The sequence below is a fragment of the Sipha flava genome, unplaced genomic scaffold, assembly GCF_003268045.1.
Source record: "Sipha flava isolate LNK unplaced genomic scaffold, YSA_version1 3_pilon_pilon, whole genome shotgun sequence".
Lineage (NCBI taxonomy): Eukaryota > Metazoa > Arthropoda > Insecta > Hemiptera > Aphididae > Sipha > Sipha flava.
The window spans coordinates 339,632-360,433 of record NW_020273108.1 but is presented as its reverse complement, the minus strand read 5'-3'; the positions used below and the strand labels follow the sequence as shown (position 1 = coordinate 360,433).

At 27.2% G+C, this 20,802-nt stretch overlaps 1 protein-coding gene across 2 annotated transcripts in view; it reads right to left on the bottom strand.

The window, feature by feature from the left end:
- LOC112688644 (adenylate cyclase type 3) overlaps positions 1-20,802 on the bottom strand; it is a 121,109-nt gene that overhangs the window by 25,384 nt on the left and 74,923 nt on the right. For both annotated transcript variants that reach the window (XM_025561941.1, XM_025561942.1), the window contains one exon: positions 2,996-3,145. In XM_025561941.1, coding sequence (XP_025417726.1) covers positions 2,996-3,145 — 150 coding nt within the window. The remainder of the gene's footprint in view (positions 1-2,995; positions 3,146-20,802) is intronic.

The window sequence follows — 20,802 nt, the reverse complement described above, 5'->3', positions numbered from 1 at the left end:
TACGCCTGGAAGGTCATTTTATATAACAGTATTAAATTGTATATTATGTGTTAGGCTAAAATCATAACCTTTTTTGGAGTATCATATTGAGCGCGCTCTGTATAAACTTTCATAATTTACTTCAAAATGTATAACTGATGTAAAGCGATCATCATACTATGAAATAGTAATGTGATACATTTTTACAAGTAAATTTTTTGTATCTATTTATTTTTTTATCGTACTTTAATCCCGTAAAATCGAGACCATCAGAGCGATAGAGATTATATTGAATGCAGCCATTTATATGTATATTACATATTTTTCAATACGTGATGAAAAAAATATATCGGGATGAAAAACAAACGAAATCACAAAATATATACTTTACAACCTGTGAATCACAAGTAATAATATAATAATAGTCAACGGCATTGAAAGGATTTCAATCGTTTTTCTGTGTTTATAATGCCGAAAAATAGTTCAAATTGAATATTTTAATGTAAAATTCAGTTTTTTTTTTAAATATATTCTCGCAAATGTATCTAAATTGCCGATGACTCTCTTAGTTATCTCTTAAGGGTCTAAACTATGTAATACTATTTTATGATTAAGGTTAAATGACTAACTTTATACTTTGTTACATTTATTCAGTAAAAGAAAAAAATTATTAATAAGTATATATAATAATTGCTTAGGTCACCTTTTTAATTCGAATAAAAGAATTTTTCATTATAATGAATAGAATTCTTGATTTTAATTTATTCTCGTGAATATTGTTAATGTTCAAAATTTTCCCATAAATAATAAATACAACAGAGCTTTGAAGTTTTTACGATGGAAATTTGAAAGAAGTTGCATAACCAAAGCTATAAATTTCCATTGATCCAGCTCCTTTTTAGTTACAATATATAACAAATATAATAAAGGCAATGGGTTGGAAGCGCTTACAATTATTTTTTTATCAGCTACTTATGTCTTAACATCATAAAAGATTTATTTAATCAAAGTTAATCATAAAATAATATCACCATAGAAATTTTTTGTATATCATAAATTCATAATATCTTCAATTGTAATTTAAACTTTTTATACTTCGTAAAATTATAAAACTTTAGCAATTTTGTAAATTAGAAGTACATTCCATTTTGCTACCAATTTACTAATAAATAATACTTTATATAACTTTTTAAAACACTTTTTCTTCCTAAATAGTTATATGCTGTATACTTTGATGGACATTTTAACAACTTTATTACAAATCGGACGAGTTTTTCCTTTTATTTAAAATTTGTTTGTTTAATCTTAGAAAACTTTTAAAATTAAAAAATGATCTTTATATTTGATTCAATGCGTATAATTTTAATTTTTTTTTCAGTTCATATGAAATATTCTTAAGATGACTTTATCGTCAAAAAAAAAAAAAAAATATTTCCGTAAGTATATAAATCATAAGATCAAAATGATTAAAACTGCGTGATTAACACTGCGAGCCACTGCGATAGAAAGTTTTATAATAATGATTATTGTTTAATTAAATAATTCGTTGTGAAATTGAACAAATTCATTTTTTTGTAAAATACAATGTTACATATAAATTACTTGTGTTTTGTGTTGTGTTATTATGTCGTATAATAATGCAGAGTGGATATTTGATAAATAAAATCCAATAGTTAAAATATTTTTCGAATATAATATATATAACATTATACTATAATGTTTGGTATTTCAGATTCCAAACAAGGTAAAGAAAGTTTTTATTTTCTAAGTTATATTCTTATAGTTTAGTTTATGATTACGTTTTTTTGTAGAAAAAATTATCTGAACTCTTACAACAATGAAATTTAGTGTTTCTAAGTACTTTGACAAAGGATGTTTTTTATTAAATATTTTACTTGCAATTCTAATGATATTTAAAATCCTTCACATACATAACTGTTTGACAGTTTGACGCAGTACTGTAATCGAAAACTATACTCGGAAACGTTTCATAATGCGATGGTTTATTATTAAGTTTTAGTTTAGTGACATGGAACCGATGTGAGAACGAAGTGTCACAAATGCCGGCATAACACCTAACGCTGGCTGCATCTGGTCCAGTTTTTACATTTTTATTTAATTTTGGCCAACATGAATGAGCGCACTATTTTAAGTTTAAATACGTTAACATTAAAACAAGTTAATAATAGAGTGAGTGGGTAGTATAAATTATCCAAACATTTCCAAGTTTTTTTAGATAAATAATATTAAACAATTAATTTTTTTATTTTATCATTCGAATTGCGAAAATTTATAATTATGTATTTTTAAACTTAATTATGTTTTCATCTCATTAATACGATGTACCTCGTTCGTTGAACAAGACTTTGTAAGTGTAAATAATCACGAACAGCGAGCGAACATAAGTCAAATAAAAATCGCATTTTAAAGTTACCTTCGGAAGCGCGATTTCCCGTATCGTATAAAACAAAACTAGTAAGTGTCAAATTAAATTTCCATCGTAGCGTTGTATACTCGTATTATGTGTAAGTAATGGTTACGTTTTACGAATTAATAACCGTACATCATTAGAATCGCTATTGTTATTATTCACGAAAGAAGGCTTAAACATTTCGTACACGGGTGAAAACGCACGGTTTGCGTATGCAACGAAGTCTAGCGCAAGTATACCTACACAGATAATATGTTTTATCGATGAAAAAATTGTTTTCGGAAAATTGTCAAACGGCCGTCGTCCGTCGAATGAATGTTATTCAATATCTCAAACGTGATGAACGTTATGCGTTTGGAACTACTATAGGTGTGCAATAGGTGGTACATAAAAGGTATACACGTAAAAAATGTAAAAGTAGTACCGTATAATGGTTTACGACGAAATAAAATGCGTATTGTTGTAATGAATTTAATATACCGTTTATGAGAACACAAGATATTATGTTGACAATAACTCGGGGACGGAAAAAGTTTATACGTATATATGCGTAGGTATATGTAATACGAGCAAACGTAGTTTTACCTGTTCGGTCGATTGTTCTTCTATAACCATTTTCATTTCGAGACATTGTCGTGTTTCCAGAAATGCGGTTCGCTGTTGCTTGTCTGCTAGGAAATAAGACAAAAGTCCCAAACAATTTGACGCCAACAGGAGAACGCTGTTCGTGGCCAACTGAAAAAGAGAAAGAGAGAAAAAAATAAATAAAATGTTAAAATACGATACGGCAATTATCGGAATAATAATAATAATAAAAGTGTATATAAATATGTGATATTATACGAAATGAAAATAATCATTGTTGTTATAATATCGTATACGTATAACCCGCGCGTATTTAATACCCGTACGGGTTTTATGGGTCTATTGTGTACAGTATGAAAGTACCCTATCGTTTCTACAGCTTCCCTTGACTGTCACGGGGCGTCGGCCGGTCGCAAAATAATAATGGATAATAACAACACACACGCATACACACACACACACACACACACACACACACACACGCACACACGCACGCACGCACGCACGCACACACGTACGCACATACCAACACAGACTTTTGCAGGCACGCTCACGTGCACATTAGATCGGCACTCGTCATTTCACGGTAGATTACTAGTGAAACAAAACGGGCGCGTATACATATAAGACAATGGGATGCATTGAATTACTCACTCCAATGGGGATTTATGGTTGTCGAGCGCGTGCTTTCATTTTACTTCACAGAAGCCATAAAAATCGTAAATCGATCAACGTCAATCGACGACGTATGCACGTACACAAAAAGAGTTTAAAAAACAGTTCTATGTAAGTTATATGTACAGTACTGCACGATATTTTTAATAAGCACGTATTGCTTTGGTGTTCCGTCCCTTTTATTCTTATATAATTTTTGATGAACGCTGTTCGATTTTCGGTTTCAACGAATTCGTATTATCCATCCGGTTAGGCAGTGCCATATCAAGGCATGGTCCATGCATAGGACGGAACTCCGGAATTTGAAGGGCCTCAAATTCATAGACATTAATTTACCTGTGTTCAGTGGCGTAGTCAAGGGGAGTTAACAGGTTATAAACACCCCCCCTCCCCCGAAATGTCTCTTTTATTTTGTAAAATATACAATAATACATATGTATAATTTTATGTCATTATTTAACAATTTTAACGGTTTCAATAAACTAAATAATAACACATTTTATATTTTAACATATATTATTAAAAATTAAAAATTTGGTATGTAGTAAAGAATTTTAAATTTTAACTCCCTCCCCCCTAAATATCTTTTGGGCTATTCTATTCAAACCAAAATTTACAAAATATCATATTTTATATTTTTTTATAATAGGCTTATTAATAGCTTATAATAATAATTGATGTATTAAAAATATATATGTACCATGATTTATGCATTTGAAGGTCCATGATATATGTATGATATGATGTATATATATATATATATATATATTAAATGAAATGACATGAGGTGACGTAAAAAATCACATTTTGACGTATTGCACAAATCCGATTGAAAAACGTTTGAAACTATATACAAGGCTAATATGAATAGAGTGTAATTTTAAAATACATATGTAAATTTGTTACTGTCCAAAAATTGATTTGAATAATTTTCTATGTATCTAACACTACGGTATTTTTTATAATAACTGCAAATTGATTTATAGAAAATAAAATGGAAATAAGTTACGAGTATGTTTTTATTTTTCAAAATATTTTACGCGTTTATTAACAAATATAGATGATCATAAGTATTAGAAATATACATTATTTTTATTAACATTTATTTTTGAAAGACGTGAGAATAAATTTTCACTTTATATTCCGCACTAAGCGGATTGTTCGTATTTTTTTTATGTGCTGTTACACTATTGTAAATATGCTAAATCGTACATAGCTGCAAGATTGAATTCGTAGAAAGATAAAACAATGATTTTGAAAGTTATCTCATTCACGTCTATTAAAGTCCATTCCAATAACATTGAGTACCGAACAGTAAATGTATGGCTTTCGGTTTGGTACGTATATTGATTTACACGTGTACACGTAGTCCGTTCTTTAAATATTAAAATGTATTAATGTCTGTTTATTTAATTACACGTATTTTAAAAGTTCATATACACGTGTATTCCCATACAAGTGAATAAAAATGCATCTTTATTACACCTTTATTACAAATAAAAAGGTATTTAAGATCCAGAAAACTTTATAAAATGTTTTTTTAAAATGTATGTTATATTGTCGTATAATTCTGACGTAAGTATACTATAAAGGACTCATGATTTTTTTTTTTTTTTTGTTATCGGCCAAAAGTTTCTATTTATAAATATGTGGCATAGTGGCATAGTGGTGAAAATCTAAAATTAATACTTATAGTTATAATTGTTTTGGTTTTGTCATATTTTTTGAAAAAGTCGTTCTGAGATTAATTTATTAACATTTTCATATGACAGTGAAATTTAATTTAGTAAACATCGAAATGTTAAATATTTTAAGTACAATGGAATTCTTGGAATTCTCATTGTTACTACAAAATAAATGTTAAATATATTATACGCCAATATTCGTATACAAAAAAAAGTTAATAAAAAATAAATAAAAAAATAATAATATAATTTTAATATTTATTACTCTTTATTGACTACAATTGTTAGTACAATTGTTGTATTATATATTGATTTTTTTTTTAACGATAGATAATAGAGATTGTCCCGTGGAAATTTAATTTTATATTATTTAATTTTATTTATTTTATTTCTTATTTGATTTTTTAAATTTAAAAATTAATTTTAAACTTATAAATACACGTTACACAGATGCTGGTATACGGACTTTCATTGCATGAACTTTAACACAGTTTCCATAAAAGCACGTACGTTCATGTACACACGAAATAGAGATCCCTCCCAATATGTATGTTATAATTAAGGCTTGGAAGTTGATGACCTTAAAAACATTAAAAAATGACCTAAAAAAATTACAAATATTTGTTTTAATTTTTGTCGTTTCAAACATATTACGATAAAATAATAACATATATATATAATAATATTCAATACAACGTGACAACGACAAATATAATCAGCGAAATAAAATCGGACAAGTCTTAAGTTAACGGCATAAAGGTCAATAAGAAACAATAAGAAGTGAACTAGTGTGTAATCAATAAAAATTACTAAAAATGTCAAAAAATGATTTAATAAGTAATAAACACTAAAAAATACAAAATAAAAATTAGTTATTCTGATTCACACACTAATGAAACACATTTGTGGCCAGAAGAGCATTGTTCTAAAGCAAGTTCTAAAAAAAAAAAATGCAAAATGCATCAATTTCCGAGCCCTAGTTATAATACAACGAATCTGAATATAAGACATACATTATATACAGTGGCATATTTAGAGATTTAAGGATAGGGGAAACACATATTTTTTTGCCCTCCCCCCTGATAAATAAACTTTCATTATTATTTTGACTTTTTTTAATAATTTTTTAATGCAGTTACAAAAAAAAGACCAACAGAGAAAATATAATAAAAGACTTATGTATACAACATAATTTCTATTTTTATTCATATTTTTCCCGGAGTATCACGAACTCATGACCACCATTCCCAGGGATTGATTCCCTTATGGTATAAAGTATACATAAAGTAATTAATAAATCGATTAAAGATTTAAGTACTAACAAATGTAATTCAATAATAATGTTGTAGTAATTTTTTGGCATTTGAATAGAATTCATATGTATTTGTTTTATTCATACACGCAATTTAAGTACAACGTTTTAATATTAAAATTGGTCAAGAATTGTTTGTTGAATAAAGATGAATTTTGAAATTTGGTTTTATGGATATCATTGATCACTTAGGTTTAGTGCGTCTTAATTTTGTGTACTGTTTGCAAGTTCTATCAAACGAATTTATGAAAGTTAATAAGCTAAAAATAAATCTAAACATTATTTATTCCATATTGATTAATAAACAAATGTGATTTAGAAAAGAACATAAAAATAAAATAAAACGCTTGTGAATTGACTGCCCGTCCAATATACTCATAGTATATTTATAAAAAATTACCAAGACATTATTTGACGTGGAAACAAGTTTTCGCGCACTTAGAAAAAAGGATTATATTAGATAGGAACTTATGAAACCAGCAGGTATTTCAATAGTTAGAACCATCTCTAGAAGGTCTGTTGAATAGAGGGCGGGATTGAAAATTAAGAAAATTGGATAAAGAAAGCTGGAGAATTGGATGTGTAATGGGATGGTCTTAATAACCGACAAATCCCAAGAAGAAAAAGAAGAAGATGCGTCTGCAGAGATTATGTCACTAGTATGTTAGAATAAATTCTATTCTTAGATAACATTATTAAACGAAAAGTAGATCTCGTGTCTGAAAATATTTTAAAACAGTTAATATATCAAGTTATTTCAGCAAAATAATTTTCAATTTTAATCGATAAATCCGTTGATTTCTAAAATAATATCCAACTAAAAGGTATTTATACGTTATAGGTGTCCTGACTATTATTTTGTGTGCCATTTTATATAACTAAAACTGGCTTAGATATTTTTAAAAAAATTGATAATTTTTTTCGAAAAAAAGCCTAGTTTGGATTGACTCGTTGGAATTTGTTATGATGGTGCACTGACTATGAATTTAATTTTGAAAACAATTTCAGGAAGTTAATACAAAAATCTAAATTATTCATTGTTTATTACACAGATTGAATTTGGTAACGCGAACAATTCAACCAGAACTTTATATATTTAGTATTTAAATGACATCCTAAAATGTTATTCAAATAGTAAATTTTATAAAATCACGGACATTAAATTCAAGAATCTTCCATCCCATGTGTGACAAGATGATGGAATCGCTGTTATTTGATTTACTTTATCACTCAGGTGTATGTTAATTATTCCGAGGAAAAATTCTTTCTCGGTCATGTCTTTGCACATAAAAACACATATTTTTCAAACAAAATAAAACTACTCATTGGCTGAAAAATTTAATAATGATGTATGTATAATCAAATTTGCTTTTTAAGTGATGTTTTTGAACTGTTAAATAAGTTGAATGTTGAAATGCAAGGAAAAATCGAATAATGATCGATATTGGTTAGAAATTTTGATTTCAATTATTAGGATTACTTACTATTTTTATTTTTATTTTTGTGCTCACGAAAAATTTAATATTAAATTTCAGAGTCACTACAATAAAAATTTGGGACTTAAAACACTGGTCTGTAGTCTAGTATGCAACCTATGGAATAAAATTTTTTTAACCCTCTAAATTTTTTAAAAATTGTTGCTCTGAACAACAGGACTCATAGCTCCTACCTAAATACGTCCCTGATTATATTAAGAATAAGGCTCGGATATTTTCAGTCAAAATTACTGTTATATGTTAGCGTTTATGCACTAAAAATAACCAAATATGCAAATAAAACAAAAAATATAGGAACATTAGAGAAAAAAAAAACACTAAGATATGCAGAATAAAATGTATTAATATTATATAATAAAAATAATTTATATAATAATTTGACTTATAATATTAAAAAATAAAAATAAATTATAATTTATAAGTACTTTATTTCATTTATTTTTTAAATATTATATTTTAATTTACGATATGGGTGTTACACTATGATATATTTTTTTTTTTATTTGATAAAATATAAACCTAAAAATATTCGGGACAAATACAATTTGGTATACGGGCCAATAATTTATCATTTATCTACTCGTTAATTTAACTTATTTCACAAAATTTTGAATATGTATTGAAATATGCATTTATATTCATAAAATCCCCCAAAAAATGCAAAATAATATAAAACCATAAAATATACAAACATATGCAAATTTAAAATAATATTATTTGATTCTAGTTGAACACGAATCAAATTTGTATCCAAGCCCACAGTAAGTTGGATCGATAGAAAAATATACAATTTCATGAACATCCAAGCTCTATTTATGAATAGTTTAATGCAGCATTTAATCACGGTGCATAGCGAATATTTTAAAAATAAACATGTGTAGTATACAATGTTTGTACACATATGTTTGTTATAAAATGGCATAGAAAAATAAAACTTATAGTTACCACTATTTTTTAATATAGGAAATGAAATCCTTACAAACGTCTCATTATTAGAAGAATTATAGTTAAATCAACCATCGGACTAAAAAAAACAATTAGTCATTCCTCAGCCTTACTTCACATACATTTCTTGATACTCATCCAATTTTATCCTCTTTATCACCATTCAACTTGTCTCATCACCTCAATGTCCATACCAGAAACATTGTGCATCTATCAACGTACATTCATTACAACGGTCCTACAAAATAATAATTGTTTATCATTGCAGTATTTTTCTATAAAAAAAAAAAATATTTTTTTTTAAAAAACTTTAAAAGTAGGAAATTTAGCTAAAAATTATTTCATTTAGGTATATTAATATTCCTAACCAATTAATATTTTAAATATATTTTATTTTGTTTTAACCTAGCTTGTACAATTTACCAACTTTTTGCGTTTAAGGAACACTATTTTTTTAAACCGGTCATTCGATGTATAAACAAATCAATGTAAATTGATATACTTATATTGTATAGTTCGACATTCCATGTTTTAAAAACGATATTGTTGCATTAAAAATTAAGAATTTTTACTGAAAAAGTGAGTATTGTATCGTCCATGACTGATATCATCGTATGTACAACTGTTATATAATAAAATTATAAATTAAAAAATAAATGTATTAAACTAATATTATTCAGTTAATGTACTTACTTACTTATTTACCAAGCATCAACAGTTTCACATAAATATGTGCACGCGTATTAATGAAAAAAAAAAAAATTACATTTTTAGAATTCAAATGTAGTGAGTGTATACAAAATTAAATCTGATAAAATCCTATTAAAATGTATTTAAACTATTTAATATATATATATGTTTGAAAGAATACTTTATAACTATTAAAATAGTTGAATTCAAATACCTTAACTCGACCCTGTCTAAATCAATTGACGCAATAGGCGTTCCTTTCTCCCTTTTCTCTCGATTACCGCTATAACACTGAACTTTTTTATTTCAAGTTTTTAATATACATTATTCATTTATGGTAAATATATAAGATTTTTAGACTTTGATAAATAAAATACAAGAATCAATAAATGTACTTAGTTTTATAACACATAATCACACAACGTTTATATTATAATCTAGAATAATGCAAATAAATTCCATGTTAAAGCTGTTCACTTCAGAAAGCCCTGCTTGGACTTGACAATGAATCTTTGAAATCCACAGTTACCGGATACAAAGAATTATAAAAAAATATATACCATATTGTAGGTAACCGTATTGTACATTACAATAATATATTGTAAAACTTGGCTAAGCGAAAAGAAAAAACTTATTTATGATCAAAGTGCATGGAATGCAATTCAACGACTCAATGTTTATTACATATAATAAGTATAGTGAAATGTAAATATCGTGATTTATTTCGCAGTAAATAGGAAGAGCTTAGTTTTAAATTAATTTTTTTTAAGGCAAACATTTTATAAAGCATCTGGTAACAATGCAACAAATATATTCACCTGTAAGATAAAGCATAAAATGATTATTTGTAATCGATGAACAAATACGTCGGTAAATAGAATACTTTTTTTGAGAATATGAGCAGTTAGTTTTGATATAAACTCTTAAAACACGTTTTAATGATAATTTCATATTTATCCATACGTTGAAAGAACAACAATACCAAAACGTTCATAATTGTTTTATAGTGCATTGTTAAATTATATTAAACGCGATAATTTGTCATATATACTTGTATAAACTTGATAGAAATCATAAATATTCTTTATTGTTTACTAATAAGGATCAAGTGTGTTTGATAGATTAAACATAATATACTTGAAGAAATATAATTAATTTTAAACAAATTTCTAACTCGCTGTTAAGCTCAATTTTCAAAATTATTATACTTCATACTACAATACAAAGGATAACTTCTGGGATGATTATGATAGTGATTCCGGAACAAATAAACATTTTGAAATCTTGACAATGCAAGTGCCTTACGCATTCAGCGTATCGTTGACGTTCAATATCCGGTTAACTGAATACGTTCAAAGTTATTTGAGCGTACATTTATGTATATATTGTATACAATAATGAAGTGAAATAAGCAAGCGGCTCGTGTTTTTTAATGTAATATAGATCACGTATGATAGTGTATTTATGTTTAATCAAAATACAAAAATTAATTCCTAAATTAAAATAAATACGAAAATCCAGAAAATATTGAAAATCGAACCGAGTCTAATTGGTTATTATTGCTGATAACTAGAGTTAGGATGTTGATGACCTAAATAACACATAAAAATGACCTATAAATACGTAATGCAAAAATGCCCTAAAAACTTAAAAAAATGAATTTAAAAATGATCTAAAAAATCTTATTAAATAAGTGAAAAAAATGTATTTATAAATAATAATTTTTATTATAGATATGGGTGTGATAATGAGTGTAATAGTAATTTAAAATCTATTGGTACTTGATAAATATAATCACATCAAAAACTGCAAAATAATAATATTAAAATATTTTTTTATATAAATGTTATACAAATTTTCATTAAAATCTAAAATGTTGAAAAAATGACCCCACATTGTACAAAAACTACAAAAAGTTATCTAGAATATGAAAAAATAACTTAAAATTTTTGAAAAATAATGTTCAAAAACAAAAAAAATGCATTTATAGCTAAAAATGCTCAAAAGTGCAACAGAAATGCAAAATTAAATAAGTATATTTTGCATCTTTTAAATCAAGAGAGCATAAAAATTTTTTTTAGCTAAGATAACATTGTATAGAATCAAAGGAAAAAAAAAATGGAAAAATCATCAACATCCTAACTCTACTGATAACTGACAGACGTAACCGTTACCTATTTAGACCACAAATCTGTTCCCTTAAGATTTTTTTGGAAACGTATGTTTATGTTTTAGCTTTGGGTATTAGCGGTTTACTATGGGTTGACTTCGATTGATAATTCATTATATAACATTTCTTCGCAAAAAAAAAAAAAAACAAATATTTATGTCATAGCTTAACGAATTCCTTTCAAATTTAATTATTTTTATAATTATAGATTTTATTGAACAATCTATTTTATCCTCTTAATTTTAAGTTTACATAATATGTCGGTAAGTACATGTTCGTAGTAACCTATTATTGAAATGCCTACACAAATTTTGGATATAATATTAATAAATACCACATATTGTTATTAAATTGTTGGTTAATATATTTATTTATTAATCACAATAATTTCCTATATAAGTATAAATAACTTTATTGGTTAATTTATAATAATAAAAAAAAGATTTTATTTCGAAAATTACTTTTTAATTTTATTTAAATTTTTTTATTTATAAATTAATACAAAAAAAAAAAAAAAAAATAGTTTATACATAACATATAATAAACGAGACGATATAACTAACAACTATTTAAACTAGACGATTTTTCTTGAAAATAAAGTTTTCTCTATATATAAATGTAATCTAACCATTGAATATAGAATAATCTCATTGTCATTTCATAATTTATTAATATTTGGGTTTAATTATATATTTAAGGGTGTAATATATTTTCTACTTGAAAAGAATTTCTTTCCTTACAAGAGCTTAACAAATGGTGTTGCTACAAAGTTATTCAATTTAATAAATTTGCTGTAATACCCTAATAATCCTAACAATGACTTTTTTTTAACATATTTTGATATTGGAATTCCTGGTACTGATTCATTGTCTTTAAGTCCTATTTTATAACAAATTAGAAATCTGAATGACCCAAATACAAGCATTTGTGTTGCAAACATGTATATTTACCCAGTTATTTTTAAAATGAAGAGTCAGAGCGCACTATGTAATATATTAATGTACATCTAAGTTATTTTTGTTCATAAATTATAATATCATTTAAAAAAGCGAAATGCTTCATCACGATAAATTTTGTCAAAACACTATGAATTAATCATTATCTATTCATTAATCTTTGCAATATCAACCGTTTGTTTTCATGCATTTTCGTATAAGCGTCAGAAAAGCAGGAAAATCCCGATGAGATTTAAATTTTATCATGAGATTTGACAAAAAAAAAAAATCCTGACGTTCAACCAATAGTTACATTGTAGAATTGAGATTTTTGTTAACTGGAAGAAAGTTTGAAAATCATTTTTAAATATATCCTTAGGTAAATTGAATGCAAATTTATGGGGTTACCTGGTCGAGTATTCTGTAATTTAGTAATTATTATTATACATTCTAAATTTTTCATATAATTCATTTCTTTTTTACCAATAAAAAAAAATCCCACAGTAGCATAAGGATGCTCGAAAATATCTTTCGTTTACTTATTTCTTTTTCTCATGCATATAAAAAGATCTACGATGTAATCACAAGAACAGTATTTGATCTTTCAATAATTTTATTTTATGTGACGTTATGTAAATAAAAGTCAAACGATATCAGAGTAAATAAGCCACTTCCAAGTGAAAGACTATTCGTGTACTTTTTTATTATTCGCATGTTCGTTGAAACGTTTCTATCCTATTTACAGGATTACAATAATTATTTTCAACATTAACGGTTATTAGGATATTTTTTTTGTTTCTTTGATGTCGTTTCAATATATTATTATTCATACTGTTTTTATTGACCAATCGTTAATTCAAATTTCCGATTGATACAAATTATTCGTTATTGTTCCATATTTTATTTCTTTAACCGATCCGACGACATACTAACGTTCATTATTATTTGTTTGTAAATCGTTAACCTTTACCGTAGCAGCTGATTGGTTGTAGGTAAACAGTTTATGTTTATTATTTCTGTTAGTGGATTTAATGGACAATGCATTATTTATAGATACAACAATCTACCAGCTTTAATTCTTAATAGAGATTTTTCGTTTTATATTTATTATTATTTCTTTCCTTTAAGTTTCGCGAGCCGCGTATTTTTATACAGTCGACGGTTATTTTTTCAACGATTATTCCCCTTTAATTGCTTGTAATATTAAATTAAATATTGTGAGGAGGACATTGTAATATATAATTATTTTTTATTATATAATTATTATTGATTTTGAATTTGAATTTTTATTTTTTGATATTGCTTTTAAATAGTTTATATTATTTATATTAGTATTATAGTAATCTTGTAACTCATTTCATAATTTTAATTCATTTTTTTTTCTGAATCTCACTTTCAAATCGCCTGTTTCGTAGTTAGATATCTAGAATTTATCTCAATTGTAAATGGTTCGCGATAATTCAGTTTTTTTTAACGGCACAACTGCTCAAGCGTTTATTCATTATCGCTAATTATTTTTTATTTAATGATTTATTCATTGTACCGCAATACAAAATCACAAAGTTTATAAGTCAATATTTTTCTATACGATTAGAATACGCCTAAACTTTTTTATCCCGACAGATTTTAATTGAGATTAGTTCTGACTCCAAGCGGTTGCCGAGTAATCCAACTAGGTCTCTCTGTTAATCCATTTAGTTTCAATTCTGTGCTAAACCCTATTGAGTGCTTTTATAATTTCGTCCAACAAAATGTAGGTGTATGGTTAGAGACAGTACATATTTTAATCGACTACCACGGCATAATGTCATAATTTAATTTATTTTAAAATCGTGTTTCAATAAATTCACTTTGATATTCATCTGATCCTCCATATCAGTTATATTCACTCAATGCACAACATTCTATAATTAAACATTATACAATGGATATTTTCAAGTTTAAGATGAACTATAGGTTTATTGACGTTGAAAAAGTTCCAATTACAGTTATTTTATATAATATTCATGAATTCTCGGAATTCACTTTTTGTATTTATGGTAATTAAATACTGGCTGATGTATTACGATGCCGGTTTTTTTAATTGTTGATTGAAATGGAATACTCAAATTATCCTTTTCTTTCCCGTTTAATATCCAGGTATAGTTTACTTAGGGAATATATTGTCATGGTTCGAACCTGATATATTGTAGTATTGATAGAATTAATGTTAATTTTGATTAAACCTACTTGTAAAAGATTCTAAATCACAGGTAGTTTTTAGTATAGTTCGTTGTTGAATGTTACCGGTAGTTATTGTTATGAAATTGCAACACGTACGAAACAACTTTTATTGGATATTTATTAAAAATCTGAATAACCGATTCTAGTTGTACACTTAATCTATAAGATTTCCATTACTATTAGATATATCAAAATACTCATAACATATTTTGTATATTTAAATTTTTTCAAAACATATTAAATATATTTATACGAGGTAAGCTGGAATTATAATACTATAAAGATGGATCTTACAATTAACGAAGCAAAAACAAAATAATACATGCTAATGTTACGCCACACGCCTGCTAAGAACAATCTGATAGTTGAACTATACACCTTTGAACAGGTCAATGATTTTAAGTACTTGGGGTTTAATATCAACTATAAAAATGAAATGCATAATGAAGTTAAACATAGAATTAACTCGGCGAACCGAGCATACTTCTCAATGAATAAATTATTAAGCTCAAAAATGCTATCATGGGCGACAAAGGAAAAAAATGTATATAACATATTTACGCCCAATAGTAATGTATGCTTGTGAAACGTGATCGACGACTAAAAAGGACGAGGAGAAAAAAATACCATTTTGGTATTGCTGTACAATAAGCCAAGTATTAAATGCTTTCTAAATTCCAAGCATTTAGAATAGGCCGGTCATGTGTGGCACACTGAAGAAAGCATAATTCGTGAGGTACTGATAAATAAATCAGCTGGCAAACGCCCCAGGGAAAGACTTCGACAACGGTGGCTAGATAGAGTCAATGCAGATATAAGGATGATAGATGGAACCGCAGACATTGAAACCGCTACTGACCGTGACGTATGGAGAGGATTAGTAGAAGCTGCAAAAGGCCGGAATGTCCCATAAAGCAAAAAAAAAATATATATGTTACCGAAAATGTTGACATTTAGGAAAGGATGACAATTCCTAGGAAATGATGACAATTCCTAGTAGCGGAAGGAAATGATATCATTGCCTAGTATATGTTATCATTTCCTTACAATTCCAGGCAATAATGCCATATTTTTTCATACATGTGATACCATTTCTTTTTTTTTTAATTTGATTTAATTAGACTTAAAATAATTATTTTACTATACATAAATGTTTATTACTAATATTATAATAAAACAGAGTAGTTTTTTTTAACTTATTTTTATCAATTTCATTTGTATAATTTTAGAATTTTTATATTTTACATTTTATTTTTCGTAGTTACTCAGTTTTATTTTCACATGGCAAACCTCCATGACATTTAGAATTAAAAATTCTAGATGCCGATCTGCAAGCACACCTGTTCGTCTTGCATTTTGTTTTACATTTACATCGGGTATATCCTTGTGCCCCTGAAATACTATTTACAGTAGCTGCCTCCTGAAGTGATATCTGTTTTTCTGCGTGACCTGCTGACTCTAAAACAGTAGTTAGATTCAATAAATTTGCCTTGCAAGGATTTATTTCCGATCTCGTGTACATATGTTTTAAAAATCCTTTTTCAGTGCCTATAATTAAAAAAAAAATAATAATTATAATGAATCTCTATTATGCGTTTTTATACGACGATGATTAATATGCTATAAAAATACTAAATTAATTCTAATATAGTTTGTATAAATCTTCTTTAACTTCAGTTATAACCGCTAGTACATTTCTCAGCGATCCACGAGCGCGGTCTACATCAGGAATGCTCAGCCGTACTGTAGTTCTAACACTAAGTTCATCATATTTTTTATTCGATGTTTTAATCATTTTTTGAGCCTGTTTTTCTAAATTTTGCGGAGATGATTGAATGTGCATTCAGTATATTTTGTTTTCGTTGATAAACTAAATAAAAATATTATAGTTAGTAAATTATATTTAAATATATTAAACTATTACGTTTTTTTTTTACCAAATTCAAAGTCACTAGTAACCGATTCATTTTCTTCAACTTTTTTGTCTTCATTTGACTTTAAAATACTTTCTATATCTTCCTCAGATTTCAAAGAGCCGATTTCATCTATTGGTAAACCAATATTTTGCATGTCATATCGCATTTTATTGAGATCCATTTTTAACAAACGCACTGAATGTGTAAATAACAAATACTACTGCTACTGTACTAAGAAGAACACATTACTAAAGGTGGTACACTGCATGTACAGGTTAGGGACACTTTTAATAAAACGCATAAATATTACGATAAATATATGCGTTATGCGATAGACATTTTCCACTCAACCATTTTATCGACGGGTAACGATTACGATTTTTAGTATGTCGTCGTTACGAGTTAGTTATCGTTCTGATAGTTATATTGTAAAGCCGGTCCCACATGACTTGCAGCATCACGAGTTCCAATGCTTTCGTGTAAGAAAGTAATGCGTGATAACATTGCCTAATAAACTACGGAAATGATGACAACTCCTAGGCAATGATATAATTTCCTTCCACTACTAGAAATTGTCATCATTTCTTAGGAATTGTCATCCTTTCCTAAAATGTCAACATTTCCGGTAACATATATATATATATATATATATATATATATGAGAAAACTCCTTATTCAGTAGGCAAAAAATTAGTCTTATTTTAATTAATTTGAAATACATTGATCGTAAGTTGAATATTATAATCGCAATATTATAATTTAGTATTAAAATTACATTGTTTATTTGTATTATTTATATTTTGTTTAATTATGTACATTTCATTACCTATTAATTTGAAAATTGAAAATTAAAACATTACTTTCATCGTAATAGTTCATAAAATGAATTTTCTACTCATTAATTCTGTCAAAATGTTGTAATATGAACAATTATTACCTAAAGCCTTTGACACAGAAAATATAGTTTTCAAAATGGTTCAAGTGTAACGTTATTGAAAACAATAGATTTCACTATCTAACGATTTATTTATGAAATTAACCAATGACATTTTAAAATTAATGTTGTTTTTGTATATTGTTCAAAAACCTTAAGCATCGGTTACGGGCTCGTAGACACGTGGGTGGAGGGGGTTCAAAACCCCCTTTTACTTCACGTTGAAATATCAAGACAAAACACTAACAAATAATTTTTTTCTGAGTTTTAAGCTAATGGTAAATCACTGGTTACAATGTTTTAGTTTTAGATTTAAGCAGCGTATAACTGGACTAGTTTTCACCAAAAGTAGCAGTCGTACATGTACCTGTAGTACGAGTAACGAACTTTGATGACGTGTATGAATTGGGAACATGGTCGCTTATCGATAGTATGTAAGTTTCGAAGTTGTGAATGTGATGGCGATTCGTAATACCGAACCATTCCGAAAACAATCGAACTTAATAATTCATTAACTGTATATAGTCTACTTGTTCGTTCGGCGTTTTCGTGAAACTATTTTTATTTGGATACAATCTTCAATCCCTTTATCTACGAACGCATATCAGTATAATAGTATATTTAATAAATCATGTTTCTTGGACATGAGGATTTTCTTAGGTTTCAACAATGCTTCCAAAGTCAGAATCATAGTTGACATGATTTTTAGCATATGTTCAAATATTTAAATCAACTAAATTACCTATTTATATTTCACTAGGTTATAATTTAAATGTTAACTTTATTTTACCATCATCAAATTGTAAACTTGATAAAGAAAAAACTACGTACTTAATTGAAATTCATCAAGATGATTTAGATTGCAGTGTGTTAACAGCTATGAGTGAAATTAAAATGTAGAAAAAATTTGTAAAAACTCAAAACTTTCTAAAAAATGTTATTAACGCTCTTCAAAAATGATTTTCCTTTTTACTTTCAAACTTCTATAGATTTGTCAACTCTCCCTGCTAGCAGTGAACAATCTTTTTCAGCATTAAAATGAATAATAACATTTTTACGAAACACCACGTTTGAAAGTAAACTGAATAGTTTGACAATGATAAATATACACAATGTTATAATATTACACCCAGATGATATTTTAAATAAAGTAGCGACCAAAACTACGGTTAATGTAATATGTAGAGGTTAATATGTAATAATGTACATATTACATATGTATATGTAATATGTAATATGTAATTAGGAAATTAAAATATTTTTTGGATTTTTGAAATTTTTAAGTTAAGTATAACAAAATTATATAAATGTTAGTTAAATGTTTATAGGTACCTATTGTATAAACCTAATTCCTACCCATGTTCCATTAAAAAATCTTGGCAATGCCACTCATTGGTTATTACTAAGGCTAGGGACTTCTAGGAGTTTGCATGTTTTCCAATAATCATTCAAAACATAGCTACGTAGGATAGAAATCTGTTTCAAAGCAATATAAGGTTATATTTAAAATTTATAGTTGTATATTTTGCATATTTGACCATTTTTCATTTATAAGTGCATATTTAACCATTTTTGATATAATTATGTAATTTTTATAAATATTTTATAATTGAAAGAACATTTTATTAAATAGAATTTCTGGAGCCGAGCCTTATGGTTCTATTAATATAAAATTAATGTTTGTATTTTCCTCGCCGATCACTGGTATTGTTACTTCTCGATACACCGATTGAATGATTTCTCGATAAGGCGATAATGTTATAAAAATAACATTCTATGAACTATGAAATGTATGGCTGTATTTCTGTCTCGAATATTTTTGTTTTCAATTAGTTCATTGTTGGTAGTTGACAGTTGGTGTTTTGCGGTTGTATCGTTGTGCGTTATTCGTATCGTTTTTTCGTGCTCAGTGCTGTACATTTTTATTTTCGTATAGTATCGTGTGAATCCATAATAAAATAATTAAAATGCCTAGACCAAAACCAAAACTTTATGATCGGCTTAACGATTTTGTGAAAGAATTTGGCCAAACAATATTTTCGACTGATAAATCTGTACTGTATTGTAAAATATGTGACATTAAGGTCAATGCTGAGTAACGATTTACGGTGATTCAACATGTAAAAACAGCAAAACACATCCAGGGTATTAATTGACAAGAATTGAAGTCAAACAAAACTCAACAACTCGTATTTAATTCTTTCACAAAAAAAAAAAAAAAAAACGATTTTAATAAAGACTTGTGCAAAGCAATGTTTTCGGCAAATATACCTTTTTATAAATTGGAAAATAAATATTTTCGAGAATTTTTGGAACTTTACACTAAAAAAGAGATATCAAAAGAAGCTACTCTCCGTAAAGGCTATTTTGACGATATATTTGTGGAAACAATTGAAAAATTAAAAAGTGTGCTGACGGTAAAAAAATTTGGATTTCAATTGATGAAACTACTGACGTAGAAGGGCGATTTATCGCCAACGTAATAATTGGAACTTTAATAGCTGATGAACCAGGTAGTATTTTTTTATTAAATTCAGAAGAATTACAAAAAGCAAACCATTCAACCATTTTCAAGCTCTTTGATCAATCATTGAATTTGCTCTGGCCGCAAGGTGTGAAATACGATGACGTGCTTTTATTTGTGACTGATGCTGCCTTACATGATTAAAGCGGGCAAAGCGATTCAAAATTTATACTCTAAAACAATATATGTAACTTGTTTAGCACACGGGCATCGTGTTGCTGAATAAGTAAGAAACCAATATAAAACTGTTGATCAACTCGCATGGGCGCCCGCAGGAAATTTATCAGGGGGGGGGGCATAAT